Source organism: Amblyomma maculatum, chromosome 2 (genome assembly GCF_055883805.1).
Source record: "Amblyomma maculatum isolate TAMU_Amacu chromosome 2, ASM5588380v1, whole genome shotgun sequence".
NCBI classification, from domain to species: Eukaryota; Metazoa; Arthropoda; class Arachnida; order Ixodida; family Ixodidae; genus Amblyomma; species Amblyomma maculatum.
Window position 1 is genome coordinate 221600676 of NC_139345.1, and position 16528 is coordinate 221617203.

General features: G+C 42.6%; 1 protein-coding gene across 1 annotated transcript in view; it reads left to right on the top strand.

The window, feature by feature from the left end:
• The window catches only part of LOC146201333 (uncharacterized), a 155791-nt gene extending 150327 nt beyond the window's left edge, over positions 1 to 5464 (top strand). Inside the window, exon 4 of the mRNA XM_084595771.1 lies at positions 5295 to 5464. Within this exon, the coding sequence (XP_084451897.1) occupies positions 5295 to 5397 (103 nt within the window). The 3' untranslated portion in view covers positions 5398 to 5464. The remainder of the gene's footprint in view (positions 1 to 5294) is intronic.
• Positions 5465 to 16528: the final 11064 nt, after the last annotated feature.

Consider the following 16528-nt stretch of genomic DNA (forward strand, 5'->3'; position numbering starts at 1 on the left):
CGCTGGGAAACGCTGGTTTTTGGCAACAGGGAAGAGCCACACAAAGAAACTGGACCCATCCGCAGCAAATGTACTCAGCCGAGGTTTAAATTTCAACAAGCGAAGGTAACGGACCCACTAAATGTTGCCTGCGCCGTAGAAGGAACAGTACGACTTCTGCAACGATACATTTAGGAAGAAGTTCAAACGAAGGCATTAGGAGTGTTGCCACGCATGAAGACGTCATCGAACCACCCTCTTGGTCAAGACTATCGCTCAGCAATCCGAAGCCTCGGCTGACAAGGATATAGCCATCCTACCAGCAAATAAAGGTAATGTTACTATTATCCTTGACCCGTGTTCATACAAGGAAAAAATGGAGGCCATGCTTCAAGACAAGACCACTTACGGCCGGATCCCGAAAGACCAAATACCTAAACTGGAACATCTCTTCAAAAGTCTCACATAAATCTTCAAAGGGCTCCTTCTGTCTATGAATGGGCTTTATTATCAGTTGTTATGTATAAACTGTTCATCGCCTGCCATATGCGAACTGATAAGGGTGCATAAACCCAAGAGTGGATTTTAAAATTCTGCATTTTCACTGCGCCTTCATGGTCGCGATTCATCCTACTTCAACGACAAAGTCTCAGCGGTTGTCCTAGAAGCCACAAACGAGATCGTGCCCTTCGTTGCTGCTCGCTATTTACAAGCTCATCTCGCAGTTGAGAGATGTAAAAAGCATCTCGAGAAGAAGCCTCGTAGAAAGATTGGACGCCGTTTGTAGCAGCGGAACTTTGCAACTTTTGCATTTTTGTCTAGTCAACAGGTATTCTACATATAGTAGCAAATTTTAACAGCAGCCTTTTGGCACAGCAGTGGTGGTAGCCACTTTGGGCACAGCGGCATCGCGACCAAAAGTATTTCTAAGGTATGTCGATATCTGCTTCTTCGTCATTGACCGAAAGCACACGAGCACTTCCCTCGATCATCTCAACGCCTTTGAGCCCTCAATCAATTTTCTAGTTGAGGAAGAGACTGACAGCTGCCTTCCGTCTGTGGTAGCAGGGATCAGCGAGGGGCTAGCGCGGATGTTCCGAAAGCACGCCATCCATGTTGCACATGTCCGAACCAGCAAGATCACAAATGAGCTTGGAAACGTGAAAGACCAGCTCGCTCGGGCCACGTTTCCCGGCGTGGCTTAGGAAATTGCCTGCGCTTCCTATTCGTCAGTTTACGTAGGCAAAATACAAGATTTTAGAGATGCCTGAAAGACCATAAGTACGATGCAAATATTAACCCTACAATATTTGCCTGGATCGAAAGCTATCTTCCCGCCGACAGTGCGTTGTATTACATGGAACAAAATCTAATTTGGCAGATATAACATCAGGTGCCCCGCAGGGCTTAGTTTTTGGACCCCTCTTGTTCTTAATATATGTAAATGATATTTGTTGCGGAATCAATTCTAGCTTACAGTTGTTTGCCGATGACTGTGTTTTATATAGACAAATTCGAAATCAAGGCGACGTCGCCCAGTTACAAAGTGACTTATCATGTGTTCTTGAATTGTGTTCAAAATGGAAAATTAAGGTAAACACTAAAAAATGTATTCATATTACCTTACTTACTCGTAAAAAAATAAGTTAGCCTCAGAGTATAGGATCACCAGTGTTACAGTGACGCAAAAAGTGGTGAACAAATTTTTAGGTGTGGCGTTTACACGCGACTGTTCATGAAATACAGATGTGGATACCCTAGTTGCAAAGGCCGCCTGGACCTTAAACATTATACAGCGAAATCGGAAACACGTGCCTCCTTGTGTGAAATCAACAGCCTACTTAGCATGCGTTCGCCCACTGCTCGGATACGCTTGCGCCGTATGGGAACCTTGGAAATCAATACTGAGCAACAGAATTGAAAAAATCCAAAACAGAGCAGGAAGGTTTGTCCTGTGTCAGTACTCGAGAACTGATAGCTGTACCGTCATAAAGAATGATTTAGGGTGGGAAACCCTTTCCTCTCGACGAAGGAAATTGCGACTTAAACTCTTGTACCAAATATATCACAACAAAACAGGCATTTGAAAGCAAATATACTTAGTTAGGCCACATTATGTCTCTGCTCGCACAGATCATTGTTTTAAAATTTTGGAATACCGCCCAGAACTAACATGCATGCCAGTTCCTTTTTGTTCGATCTATCAGTGAATGGAATCGGCTTTCAGGTCATCAAGTGTGCTCCATAAATGAAGATGTTTTTTTCCCACTCGTCTAACCCTTCTGCTGTAGCGCCCTCAGGCTAAGCGGGGTAATCATCGAATAAAAAAAAAGAATAAAGAAAAAGTGACAACTAACGCAATCGCGCTGCATGAGCAGGAGACTGGCCACGAAATTAACTTCAATGAAGCAGATATAGGGACAACGGAAAAGAATGTCCGTCGAAACCTTGAGTCACCAGTCATCATGTCTTACACCTAACAGGATAACCAAGAATGACTGCATATTGCACCCTATCTGCGCGAAATCTCTAAGAACAATACTAACCGCTACAAAAAGCCCGGTACCTCCAGCCGATTGCTAACTGTGAGCAAGGGAGCCGTAGCCCTCCCTCATTTTTGTTTCACCATGCTATGTGACCATGCAGTGAACCAGATCAAAGTACAATAATATTTAAAATACAACAGACATCCTTGGCGCATGATAGCTTCAGTTGCTTATGCGCCATAAAACCCCAATACAATACAACAGACATCCATTGAGGGTAGATAGCGAAAACAAAACGAGGGCGTATGAAGAACACAAAAGAGCGCTGACTTTCAACTGATGCTTTATTGTTTGTCCCGCGAAAATATATACATAGGAAACAATCACCAAAAGCAAACGTAGTGACATTGATATAAACAGATACAAAATATCTTCAGCTGCGGATGACAACAGCGGCGTCATTGCCTTGTGTTCAAAAACCTCAATACCTTCGCTGTTAGTGCCACCGAAGCACTACTAACGCAATCTTTATCTAACCTCGCGATTTCAACGGCTTCCAGAATATCTCGGGTTAGCTGATTGCGGTGTTTCTTTATCCCTCTAGTTTGGACGAATTGTGGCGTTCAATATCACAGTCCCTACAGTGAATGCCAAGGTTCCCTTTCACTGCTTCGTACACATTGTAGTGATGCTCTCTGAGGCGCTCTTTGAGGCATCGTCCCGTCTGGCCAATATATTGTTTCCCACAAGAAAGCTGAATGGAACATACAACGCCTTCCTGACAGGGCACACATTGATTTTTGTGTCCTACTGAGCACCGTTGCGCAATGAACGCAGCATTGTTTACCTTCTTGCAAATCATCCCCAGCTTGTTAGGTGCCGCCAGGACGGCTCTGATATTAAATCGGCTTCCTATTTTCTTCAATTTGTGTGAAAGGCCGTGAATGTATGGTACCACTGTAACTTTTTCTTTTTTCTGAATGGTTGCAGGTGGAGCCTCATCCTCGTTCCTTTTCTTCGACTTTAAACCTGAAAGAATTGATTCCGCGCTTCTGACAAACAGCTGCTTGGGATACCCTGCACTCACTATAGGCGTTGAGTTTGACAATTGAAGCTGTCTTTCATGGAATGGAAACATGACTTTTTAAGTGCATTGATATAACAGGACTTGACAACAGCTCTTTTTACTAGTTCAGAATGAGATGATGCAAATGGAAGTAATGGTTTACTGTTTCGTGATTCGTACATCCAGCATGTATGACTAGGCGAAAACGACAGCTTGAGGTCAAGAAATCTGATCGCGTTATCTATAGGAAATTCACCAGTTAACTGCAAGACACTGTTTTTTTTTTTGTAGTTTTGGACCATGACCTCGAGCTCCAAGAAAGTCGCGTGTGCTGGGAATACCAGCCTCGCGCAAAGAAGGAACTTCTATCTTTTAAGTCTGCACACTTAAAAATTGTTAAAAGAGGCATTGCGTCTCCATGCGTGGAATCGTCCCTCAGAAAGTCGTGTGCGCATAAAATGCAAGCACGTTTTGATATTCAGGCGCGCCGGCTTTTGGCAGCAGAATTCCCTTTGTCACTCTTGACAGCCGTTCCCGAGACATTGATACAGAAGCAAAAAAACCAGAACTTCAAGGCAGAAGGCGGCGGAACGTGAAATGTTCAGGCCAGTGGTAATGCCCTAAATCTTCATAAGGTGTCACACCATCTCAAGAAAGTTGCCACCAGGCATTGTGTCCCTCTGGCATTTTCTGCCCCAAACAAGCTGTCTAAGCTGTGCTCCCGCACGTGCGGTGATGGAAGGCATGGTTTCCAAATAAGGCACGAGACCAGCTACGTCCCATGCAATATTGGAGTGGTTTATGCCATCCCTCTTACTAGTGGAAAAACCTACATCGGGCAGACAGGCCGATGTTTTAATGAGCGACTCAGGGAGCATGCGCGAAATGTAAAAATCAAAGGTGACAAATTTTTCACCTCGTGTCGCACATTCTTGACTGCAGGTATGCACCGCGAATTTCTGATACGTCGATTCTGGGCAGAAGCAGTAAGGAACGCGCAAGGTTGGCACTGGAAGCATATCACATAAAAAAGAAAGTAGAAGACTGCATTAGCGATACCTCCACTTCACTTTACGCAGCCGAATATAAGTTCATGTGCTCGCGTCGTTGTTAACTTGCATTGAATGACTTGTTGTCTTGCATTGAAGAAGCTGTCGATTTTTGCTTGTTTTGCTCTGCTTTGCAATTGTGGCCGAGGGCATATATATGCGTTATCATGAAGAATAAAGCAATTGTTAGTTAGCACCTGTCCTTGTGTTTGCCTCTTTTTTGTGGACCCTCTATCGTTCGCGCTTCAATTTACCTTGGGAATAATGCCCCAACTAGCCCCAACAGAAATTTTATTGAATTAATACACAGTCATAGCATTTGTTATAATTTCCTCTAACCTTCCAGTGAAGGCTTCTTTGCATGCCTCCTCCATATGCTTTTGAAATACTGTCCAGTTGATGTGCATGTGCTTACCTGGGGCGGACGCACCGACTCCAGTTAATTAGTAACAAAGAATACAATTTTTCTTTGAGTGGTACTGACTGGATTTGCTATGGACATGTGACTGAATGGTACCTGCCCTATAGTCTGTTAAATAAACAATTTCTAAACCAGTCTCTGTCCTTCCCTGTTTTCTGTGCTCGCCTTTTCGATCGGCAAGAACCTGTTTTTCAGAGAATAAAGCAAAAAGTTATTTTAGGCTGACATCCCGGCTTATGTTATTCAGTACCACATTTTGAAATTGCATATTTCGCTATTTTTGTGTGTCACAGGAAGACTGTGGACAAAGACATGGAGTACCTGGATTCCGTCATGATGGGCATCCGAGGCCTCGACTGCCGTAACATGTACCGCGGCTGTACTGACTTCCAGTGAGGCAACCTGTCCTCCACGCCATTTGCAGGACTGCTTTCAAAGTGGAAATAAAGTCTTACGTGCCAGATGTGGCGCTTCTGGCTTTTATGATTAAACTTGGCAAATCAGTCAGTAGAATACGAACACATAGAAGAGATACACGTGCGGTACAATCGCTGGTGTCCCTTTACTTTTAAACATCACGCTTAGTCTTGCACGGCTCAACACAGCAAGAAATTAGCACTGGCGTTCCAAAAGCCTTCTATATGAACTTTTTATTGACTCTCTCAGCTCAACAAGAACGACAAAGAGACAACCAAGGTGAGCTCAGGAACACAGTTGTCATCAAAAGTGCACCTGCCGGGTGTACATGGTAACCCCACATCGGAGTTACGAGTGCAGAAACAGGGAACACGAGCTGATTCGTAGGCGGAGCCGGCTAGTTCTCTTGCGCTTTGAGAAAAAAATATTTCCATCAGTTTAAAAAACATCTCGAAACTGCGACACCCACTGCCTACAACGAGTGCCTCTCGAGGCTTTTTCTTTCGATGTGTCAACACGATTTGAAATGAAAATGGCAAGGCAAACATTTTCACCGCGCTCAAATTATAATGTTACGCGTTCTCTAAGCCCCAGGAGAATAACTGGCTGTTCTCCACTTCCGAACGACCAGCGAAAAGTGCGTTCTGCGTTCTCTAAGCTCCAGGAGAATAACTGGCGGTTCTCCACTACCGAACGACCAGCGAAAAGTGACTGAACAAGTTTCCAGGTCTTGCGTGAGTTGAGGTGACGGTCCCCAGTCGGATGTCCCCGGTTGCAACTTTGTATATATGCCTCGGCGCACACTGCATCATCTTGAATCAATGATTAGAGAAAATGCGGTACACCAACCCCTAATCTAACCAACGGCATATCATATGCCGTCATGTAGCGCTCCTCAGAGTATTTTTAGGTTTCGCTTAATAAGCGAAAAAACTAAGGTGGGCATATTGTAAAATTTTTAATATTCACTTTGTGACCAATTGACTTTCATCTAGTTCTGGAGGGGTCTCGGAAAAAGCCTATTTAGATTTTTCTACCAATGTAGCTCCAACTTGGTCGCTTTCTGACATTCGAAGAAAGCCCGCGAAATATTAGAAAAAAACGCGTGACCACGGGGCATTGCAGCGTTCCCAACTGCGTTTGGACGAACGAAACGTGCGCACTCACCTCGCCCAAGCAAGCGGCTGCAGCTAGTTTCGACGGGATGCACCATGACACAAAGAAAACTGAGCCTGCCTTGAATATCGCGACTTCAATGATTTTGTGATAGCCCGATAAAAGCTTGTCCGAGTTGATTCACAGGGGCTTCCAAACATCATATTGTCACGTAGTGGTGACAAGCCCGGCAGCCACAAATGAAGACACTGGCGTTGCATATGAATAAAACACTCTATTAGGCTGACTTGCGCCCGCAAAAGAACTAAGCGAATATGCGACGGCGATAACATCAAACTTGCTCGTCGGTCGTCGAAGAATACCCGTCTCACCCGTCAACGCTCAATTTAAAGGCGGCACAGAAACATGTAAATAAAGGCGCAAACAGCGACTAGTGCAACCTAGAACAATGCAAAAACATGCGCGAATGGTCGGAATCTTCGAGACACATCTCGGCGCGTCTTTCGCGACAATAAAACTGATAAAGCGGCGTATCGCGACAGTGAGCATGAACAAGCAAAGGATACAGATCGATATGTGCGCTACAATCACACTGATAAGGCCGTATGCCAGCCGCTGTAATAAATACAGATTTGAATGGTCAGCGGCATTTCTTCTTCAATAAAAAACATCACCCCGATGTTAAAAAAAAGAACCAAATAAGCAGAGAAAGGTAAGCATATACATTGGAAAGTTTAAAAATCACGGATTCTTTAACGCGCATAATACGGCTTCAGGCTTACAACATGTACGACTTCTGGGCGCGCGTCGCCGCTGGGAGGCTGTCATACCGTTAGAAATGACTTCTTAGTCCAGCTTTTCGACGCGGCGAAGAATTTTGTATGGCTGGAAGTATCTACGTAACAAATTTTCACTTCGTCCCAACGGCGAGTCGGCTTCCATACCCAGACTGTCTCTCCCGGCTTGAACTCAGCGTGGAATCGTCGCAATCTGTATTGATGGGCGTCGGTGCATTGTTGGTCCTTATGCGCAGCCGAGCGAGTCGTCGGGTTTCCTCTGCACGCAATAAATCACTGTGAAATAAAATGGTCAAAATGACGGAAAATTCCTGGCAGCTCTATTTCCAAGCATTACGCGTCATTTCAACTCATGGTGCTTTTAGTCATTTTGAGGTTTACTTAAACTGGAATACATTTAAGCCGCCAATATGGCAGTTGATCATCATTTCCATATGATGGTGCATTTTATCATTATGATATAATGTACTTAAGTTGTAAATATGACAGTTGATTGACATTCTCAAATGACTGTTCATTTCATTATTTGGTATAATACACTTAGGCCGTCAGGATGATGGCTGGCTGTCATTTTCACATGATGGTGTTGTTAATCATTTTGACGTACTGTTTGTGAACCAGGAATACAACGGAGTCTTCAATGTGCCATTGTACAATGTGCCGGCATATTGACGGTTGTTGTGTCAGTTTGAAATATATTTAAAGCGTCAATATGACAAATTGACATGTTTTCATTTCACTGTCCAATGACATTAAGCACTTTTTTGTACAGTACAGCACCAGCTAAACATTTTTTATAATTTACATAAATGCTATATGAATCCATCAATATCATTTAAGCTATGTGAATCTGTAACACATTTATTTAGAATTTCCTACAGCCTCGGTTGTAAGACGCTAAGCAAAATTTAAGTTGAACTTTGTGCCGCTCTGAAATCGAGCCTCAAGAACAAAGTTCAACTGCTTCTCTCTGTCATTTGGATCTGTTTCTTTTTATTTTTAATCAAAGGCTTCCACTGCTGCTTCTGTCAAGCTGCAGTCTGACTTGAAGAATATCTCTAAAGAAGTCACAATAATTTGCACTTTTAAAAAGCCCTTTATTGTTTTAAATGCGCTAAAATGTAATGTAAAAATACATTTTGAACTTGCAGCTTGCTGCTTGCAAATTCTTCCCAAAATCATGCATGGTGTATCTAGAAAACAGAATATGACGTATACTCATACTAGATACACGACCATGTTAATATGGGGTCATAAGAAAAGCATCCAACATAGGCTGAAACTAACTTCGGATGTAAAAAATACAAACATTCAAAATTTGGGCAACTTCTGTACCATCATTGCATACCAGTAATTTCTATAAAATGAGACAACAGAAATCTCTCCAACTCGTATTTATGAACTTTGGGTCATTTTGTCCAGCCTCTTACCTGACTCTGCGAGAGATAGGGATTTTGTCAAGCTAGCATGACATTACAGTTTCCAAGTCCACTTTTCCCAGCTGTTATTTCCCAAAGCCTTAGAAAATAAATAGAAAATAAACAATTTGTAGGACAAGTGGGCAGATGCTTGAGTGATAAGCTTTGGGACCATGGGCTGGGCGTAAAGAGCATGTGCGGGAAAGGTTTATCGACCCACTTCCATGTGTGCGAATGCATTCCCCATCTCAGAAAACGTGTGATTTTAAAAGTGCATAAAACAGGTTAACACGTGAAATAATTGAAGCCCAGTGGATCGTCCCTTTTGAAAGAAAATTATACAAGGAACGCTTCGGTCGCACTGTTAAGGGAACTTGTGTACCTGTCAGATACGCTTTGCTAGCGCATGGCTGATGGTCCTTTGTGATATGAAGGTATAAAAAAAACTTCCTTTATTAAAATAAACATTTGTTTGCACTGCATGTCTCTCCTACTTGTCTCCATGTCTTTTTGCGCTAAATATTTTTTTTTGAGCTCACTAAACGACCACATTTTGTGGGACACTTCCCGGCATGATCTTGTAGTTCATGTGGCAAACTACTTTCTAAATACGGCAGTTGTAGCTGCGACAAGCCACCACTGCTACTGTGTTGCACTGCAGAAGGGTGTGCGAAGGCACTCACAATTCTGAATCATTTCTTGAAAATTTCCAAGAATGTGTGCAAAAGCAGAACACTAGATGAAATGAAAAAAAAAATGGTCCTTGGCGCATGGTTTTGAATAATATTCAGAGCGTTCATTAGGCAAAAGTACTGTGATGCTGCATGTTCTTGGCAGTTTTGCCAGATTCATAGGGTCATTCAAAAATTCTAAACATTTACCTTGTCTCTTATTGATGAATTAATCAGGATTGTTGTATTTGCAAAGAAAGCAAGCACATGTGAGCTCTGCGAACTTTGAGCAGTGCAAGCTTTGGTAGTAGACGAAATCTCAGAACAGTAAGAGCTTGCAGCCATTCGCATGCACTGAATGAACCCTTTTAATAGGCTCCTTTCTGGATTAAATTTTCTGTCTGATCCCATTTTTGGCCCCCTTGAATTCTGAATTATTGACTTTCCACTGTGCATAAAATATAGTGGTTCGGCTTTTTGCAGCAGCACTTCGACGAATATAAAAGGTATGAAAAACTGAGAACATTGGCTCTATAACTACTGCTGTGGTTCCATGAAAATGTCCAAATAATCGAGAGTCGGAAAACTCACAGGTCCGAAATTTCGCCTTTGACTGTACATAGTTGGTCGTTTTGCACATTGCCTTCTTCGTCTCAGTAGTTCAACTACTGATATTGAAATTTTTGGAGCTGGAAGAAGTAATCATAGTAAAGGGTTTTTTTCAATTTACTTTAACTACTACAGCAACTACCAGCTGCCGCCGAATATTTCCTTGTCTTATTCTCAGACGAATTTATAATACAAATGAATTCTTTCTTAATGCACCACACAATTTGCAACTTAGCCTTTCATGTCTAATGGTGCATCAATCAAGGCACACTGAACACTTTCTTTAAAAAGCCTTTCATGCAACAATGAGGTTCCTTGAATTAAGAGGAGTGAAGGAAATCCCAATGCATTAACTCTAGCCACTGCTATAAGCTATCACAGTAGCATGACTGTGATCAATTCAAATGTCAACTCACCAGTGTAAAAACATCCGTAGCAGGCTCAACAACCTCGGTTAAATACCGCTGGCCCTTTACCCTTTTCCTCGGCCCTTAAAAGGATTTATTTATCCAAAGCACCTGTAAGATATGAATAGTAAAATAAATTCGATTGATTTGGTGAGCGACGCTGCTAACAATGGTGCATTAGAAAGCAGGGGGGTGGGAGAAGCAAGAAAGTAAAGATATGGCATGAAGTAGTTCCAGCATATACTCAATAATTTGTCTAAAAATGGCAAGGCCAGTGATGGCATGAAGGAGCAATGAACAAGGGTAAAGGGGGTACTCCTCAGTTCGCAGGTCGAGCCTACATTTTATCAAGCGGACTTGTCTTCGTCTGGCCTAGACGAAGACAAGTCCACTTGTCAAAACGTTGGCTCAACCTGCGAACTGAGGAGTACCTCCTTTACCCTTGTTAAGCGCTCCTTCATACCGTGCAAACCATCTTCCTCTCGTTCTACCAAGGCCAGTGATGGAGATATTTGCGGCAACAGGTGCTACCCTAATCAAAAGTAATGCGTGGTATAAATAAATCAATATTTTTGTTGAGCAGCATATTGTTTAAAGTTTGATTACGCATGGATACAGGCTACTAAAATGTCGTTGGAAAGGTGAAAAAAATTTTGGCTCAGTTTATAACAATATATGGAATATGTGCCCATAAGATAACTGCAAAATAATGGCAAGCTAGGTTTAACAATTATTTCATTTTTGCAACACTAACAAAGAAAGAGTAATTAGAATGGAGGAGCAAGAAAAATAATTCTTGACATACTCGAAATTCATTTCCAAGTCGTATACTGTGACTCATATATTTTGGCATATAGTTGTGGAGAATGCCTTGAATGTTAATATTGCATAATCTTGTTTGAGGCTGCGTATACTGAAGTGGTGGAGAAACATTTTTGAACATGGTAATGGAAGACATGTTCACACTCTTATTATGCTCAACTATACACAATCATTTCTTTCTAGACATGCTTCAAGAGTAAACGAGGTTAATCTTCAATAGTAGTAGGTTGCAGTTAGGGCAAAAGACTAAACTTACATCAAGATGCAGCTTACAAAATTGTCTATGATCACTTTATGCGTTGTCTTTAGAAAATATGATTATAGAAGCTATCGGCCATCAAAAGAATGTCTTTAGAACACATATGATCTATGTATGACCACCCTTCCGACAATTGGCCACCGTGATTCAAAACGACGTATTTTCATAGAATGCATTTATACTTCCTATGATTGGCTTATTGACAATGTATATGGACACCGTAACGACTGTGTTCCGATGATTGGCCACCGTTATTTTAAAGTATCGTGTTTATACAAAGTACTAATATCTTGTGTTATCATGCTAATCAAATTTCAAGTGTTCAATAATAATGTGTATTTTACTCACTGTTCACATGTTTGTAATATTTCGTGAAAAGTGAGACTGGTCAAAGAGAAAGATCAAAACTCATACCTTCATTTATTGCACAAACCCTTGACACAGAAACGCTTGGTTTCCTACAGCAACAATGACATTGTGTGTTCGATGAAGCAGCCATATCCAAATTTATCATGTGTCACCTAGAAAAGAAATATACATGCTCAAAACGTTTTTGCCAATTTCACATGCTTTGTGCTAGCATCAGACACATCTCTCTTCACTCAGATGCCCCCTTTTCCTAAAATATATGATAACTGGTTTCCGACCAGTTTCTGTACAAGCAAGTACCTGCAAAACATCCTTAGGAGAAAGAAACTACTGCTCTCTTTAGTTGTATTCCTTTTCATCCTCTACATCATTCGACATTGGTTAACCACAAAAAGGGCCCAAGAAACAAAGGAGTGAAATTTACTTGCCAGAGTGCTTGGTCAGAAGACTATTAATAGTAAACTCTCCCCTCTGCCATTTGTTACATCAAGCAAAGAGACATGTTGAGTAGCAACTTATCAGTATGTATGCATTCATTTTGGTGCATGCTACCAGCAAGTGATGCCACTATGCCTGTTTGCTCCCATTTTTCCTAATGAGTGATGTCTGTTTGCTGTAGCAGATAACATACACACCTAAGTAATTATTGAAGAAAATCAGCTCACCAAGTTTCTAGGTGAATACCAGAGCAATAATAAGGAATGATGAAGTATATTATAGATACCTGGGAACATGCAGTCACATATACTTTTTGCTACATATGCAGGTAACAAGCCTCAATAGTGTATTCCCGAGAGTAAGAAAATAGGGAAAGTGCCACTCATGCCCATCTTTTCCTTTCAGCAGCTTGTCACCAAGGTAAATCTTGATCACATATGACAGAAAAATTTAGGAAAAATACCTTTCTTTTATAAGAATTCCACATGGATGCTGAAGAAACCACACTGCAACGTCCCACTGCTACTGGTCCCGGAAGTCAGGTTGCTTCGTTTTTACTTGTCGGCACGACAACGGCAACAGGGAGTCTCCAGATATGGCCGAATGAAGCAACAAGAGGACTGCACGTACATACGAGAACACTAGTCAGAACAGCAGGAATAGTTTTTTAATAATAAAAAAAAGAAAAGTCAAATGCACAAGTAAAAAAAAACACAAGAGGAGTATTTCATATGGTTCCTGAGTAACAGCATAAAAAGAGGCCCAGAATAGGAAATGCAATGCTCCACTAAGGAAAAAAAACATAATCATAAAATATATAATAATCAAAGTATACTTAGGAATAGTGGCAAGTCTTATGTAGGCACTATCTTTTGGTGATATGCGGAAAGAAAGAAAGTCAGATGGGCTGGTAAAAAATGGCTGGTTTTGTTTTTGTGGTTTAACGTCGCAAAGTAGCCCAGGCTATGAGAGACGCCGTAGGGGAGGACTTGGGAAAGTTCGACGAGTTGAGGCTCTTTAACGTGCACTGACATCGCACAGCACATGGATGCCTTTTTGCTTCCATCAAAAAGCAGCCACCGCATACTTGGGCATAGAAGTCGAGCGTAACCACGGCACTACTGTGGCAGGTAATAAAGAATGACTGCCTCTCCTATAATTTAAAATGGATGCTAGCATGAATCTGTATGGGCTCTGTGGTGGTCATTCCATTTGGAAGTGGCTGCATAATTAGAGGCCCTAATTTAGTCCGACGTTTTCGACACGACAGGCAGAGCCGGCAACGTCGGCCAAGGTACGTCGGCTACGATGGGCGCGTCAAAAAACTGCCGTCACTACAGTCTGGCGCGGCAGGCGTACACGGTGCCACGGCGCGCATGCGCAAAAGAAGCTCTTGAGGGCTGGCACGTTTTCGGTGTGCAGTTCCTCCCTGCAGGGCATCTGCAGGGAGTAACCGGCTGCCTATCGAGGCACTAATTACTGTTGTGATCAAGGTAATGATAGGATGTGTTTACTGCGAATGTTCAAATGGCACAAAGCATTTACAGCCAGCCTTGGAGACATCCAGCCCAGCAATGGCCTGAGCCCGCGTCGAAGACTGCTACTGATGGAACTATGATTGTGCACGTACGTGTTTTACTGAAAACTAATCATAATTTAAGTATCTGTACAATTACAGAAGAGTTAGAGACTACACAGTAATGAGGATCACTTTCTCAGTCGGCCGCAGTTCTTGTAGAATTCCATCAATTTCGCGAATTCCCTGGTGGTTGAGCCACTGACGTTCCGTGTGGCCAAATCTGGTATGGCCTTCGATTCCGGCGTATATACCGGTCACAACTCTATGCGAAGCCGCTTCCGCAGTTTATGGTATTCTTCTACTGAATGTACTGCAGATTTGAGAAACAACATCATTGTTACATCTCCTAGAGCACAACAACAAAACGGGTATGGGCCACGCACTGCAGCGAAGAACTACCAGCTGTGCCCGGCCGCACTGCTCACAGATTGCATCCCAGGCATTTTTTTTTTTCCTCTGAACGTCTCTGTAGTCCAGTTTGGTATCATAGAGTCAGGGTTGCCCTCGAATTCTTTCTAGCAGCTTTTCCGCAACAGTGTCTGAAACGCGCGCGCGGTTGCAGTCTACATAGCAGGCCGCCATCTTCACTGCACGTGAGGACTGCTGGGATGCGTAGCCGACGCGGCGGACGCGGTCGGCGAGAAATAGGCGAGATTCTAATTGCGCGGCGGCAACGTTGGGTCGCGTCGGCTCGAGCGCGCTACTTCCATCACGCCGTGACGTTGGATTTTGCCGACGTCACGTCGTGGAGGCGGACGTGCGCGCGCGAGTTACGTCGGACTGTATTGGGACCTTAAGGCATTGTTGGCCAGGGTGGCCAGCCTTCTGCTGTGGCATGTAACTCACTTTCCACAACCTGCTTTCTTCCTCATGTGATCAGGCTAAATAGCTGCAGGCATGGGGATTTCACAAGCATGCTAAATCATGTGGTGACTCAACTAATTCGAAGTCACTACTGATCTGGTAACACTCAAGTTGGGTTGGATGCCAGTTTTGACAAATTTAGGCAAAGTCAAATTTTGAGCATCCAGTAGGGGAAGCTTTAGTGGTCGACCGATCTAAATTTGATGGTTTTGCTTGGTTTAGGAAATTTAACCTTCCAAAGCAACTCAGGTTATGAGATGGTGTAGTGAAGGGCTGAAATTTTGACCACCTGTGATTCGTTACGTGCATTGACGTCGTACACCCCATGGGCCCCTTGGATTTTGTTTCCCCTCTCTCCCCCCCCCCCCCCTTAAAAAAAAAGGAGCCGCTGATGTCAGGATTTGATCCCGCAACCTTAACCACAGTAGTCGAGCACCCTAAACACTGCATCACCCCGATGGGTACCACCTAAATTTGATAAGCATCGCTGAGTTGGTCTTATAGAAATTGCAATGAACACTTGTTTTGGTAAATATGAATGAAGCCATATTTTGAGGGTGCAGGGACGAAGTTTGGGAGATAGTGCATCTGAATATTGAAGGCACCACTGAATTGGTCATATTAAAAAGAAGCAGGACACCAATTTTGGTCAAATTTGAATGAGCTCAAAAGTCAAGTGTTCAGAAGGGCAAATTTGGGGGGTGGTCCATTTAAACATAAATATCACCGCTGAATTTGACGTGCTAAATTTAAGTTGGACACTAATTTGGTGAAAGGAGGATGACATCAATTTTCGGGGCACCAGAGTGCAATATTTTAGGGGTTACACTTCTAAATTTTGAGCTCACTGCTGAACTGGCCATACTCAAAATAGGTTGCCGCTACTTTTGTTCAAATTTAGACGAGGTCCTTTTCAGGATACCAGACTGGCATGTGTCCGAGACACATTCTGGGAGACATGTTGGCCCTATACAAAGGCTTAAAAAGTGGAGGGCTTGTCTCATTAAAACCCACTCGGCCCCCGCATAATCACTTTTTGGTGCCTGGTATTGCCTGTTTTGGCTATTCAATTCTAGGTTACTGACAATAGAGCTAAAGCGTTTCATTAAAAAAAAATCATGCAGCTTACAGCTGGAATATGCAGTCACACATACTTTTTGGTACATATGCAGGTAACAAGTCCTAATAGTGTATTCCTGAGAGTAAGGAATTAAGAAAATGCCACTCATGCCCATCATTTCCTTTCAAGAGCTTGTCACCGAGGTAAAATCTTGATCGCATATGAAAGTACAGTTCAGGAAAAATACCTGTCTTTTATAAGAAGTCCACATGAATGCTGAGGAAACCAGGCTGCTACGTCCCACTGGTTCTTGTCCCAGAAGTCAGGTTGCCTCGTTTTTCTTGTCGGCACAGAGCACGGCAACAGGGAGTCTCCAGATATAGCCGAATGAAGCATAAAGAGGACTGTATATACATACGTGAACACTAGTCATAACAGCAGGAAGAAAGTTCTTTTGAATTATAAAAAAAGGAAAAGTCAAATGCACAAGTAAATGAAACATATGAGGAATTTTTAATATGCTTGCTGAGTAACATCATAAAAAGAGAAGCCCGAATTGGAAATACAATGCTCCACTGAATAAAACTACAGTAACATGCTCGTGCACAAAATTCTCTTCCATAGTGGAAGATTCAGTGATATAGGCAAGGGATTACATTTATTATGCATGCGTACGGTACTAAATGAGAGCATTACTGTCT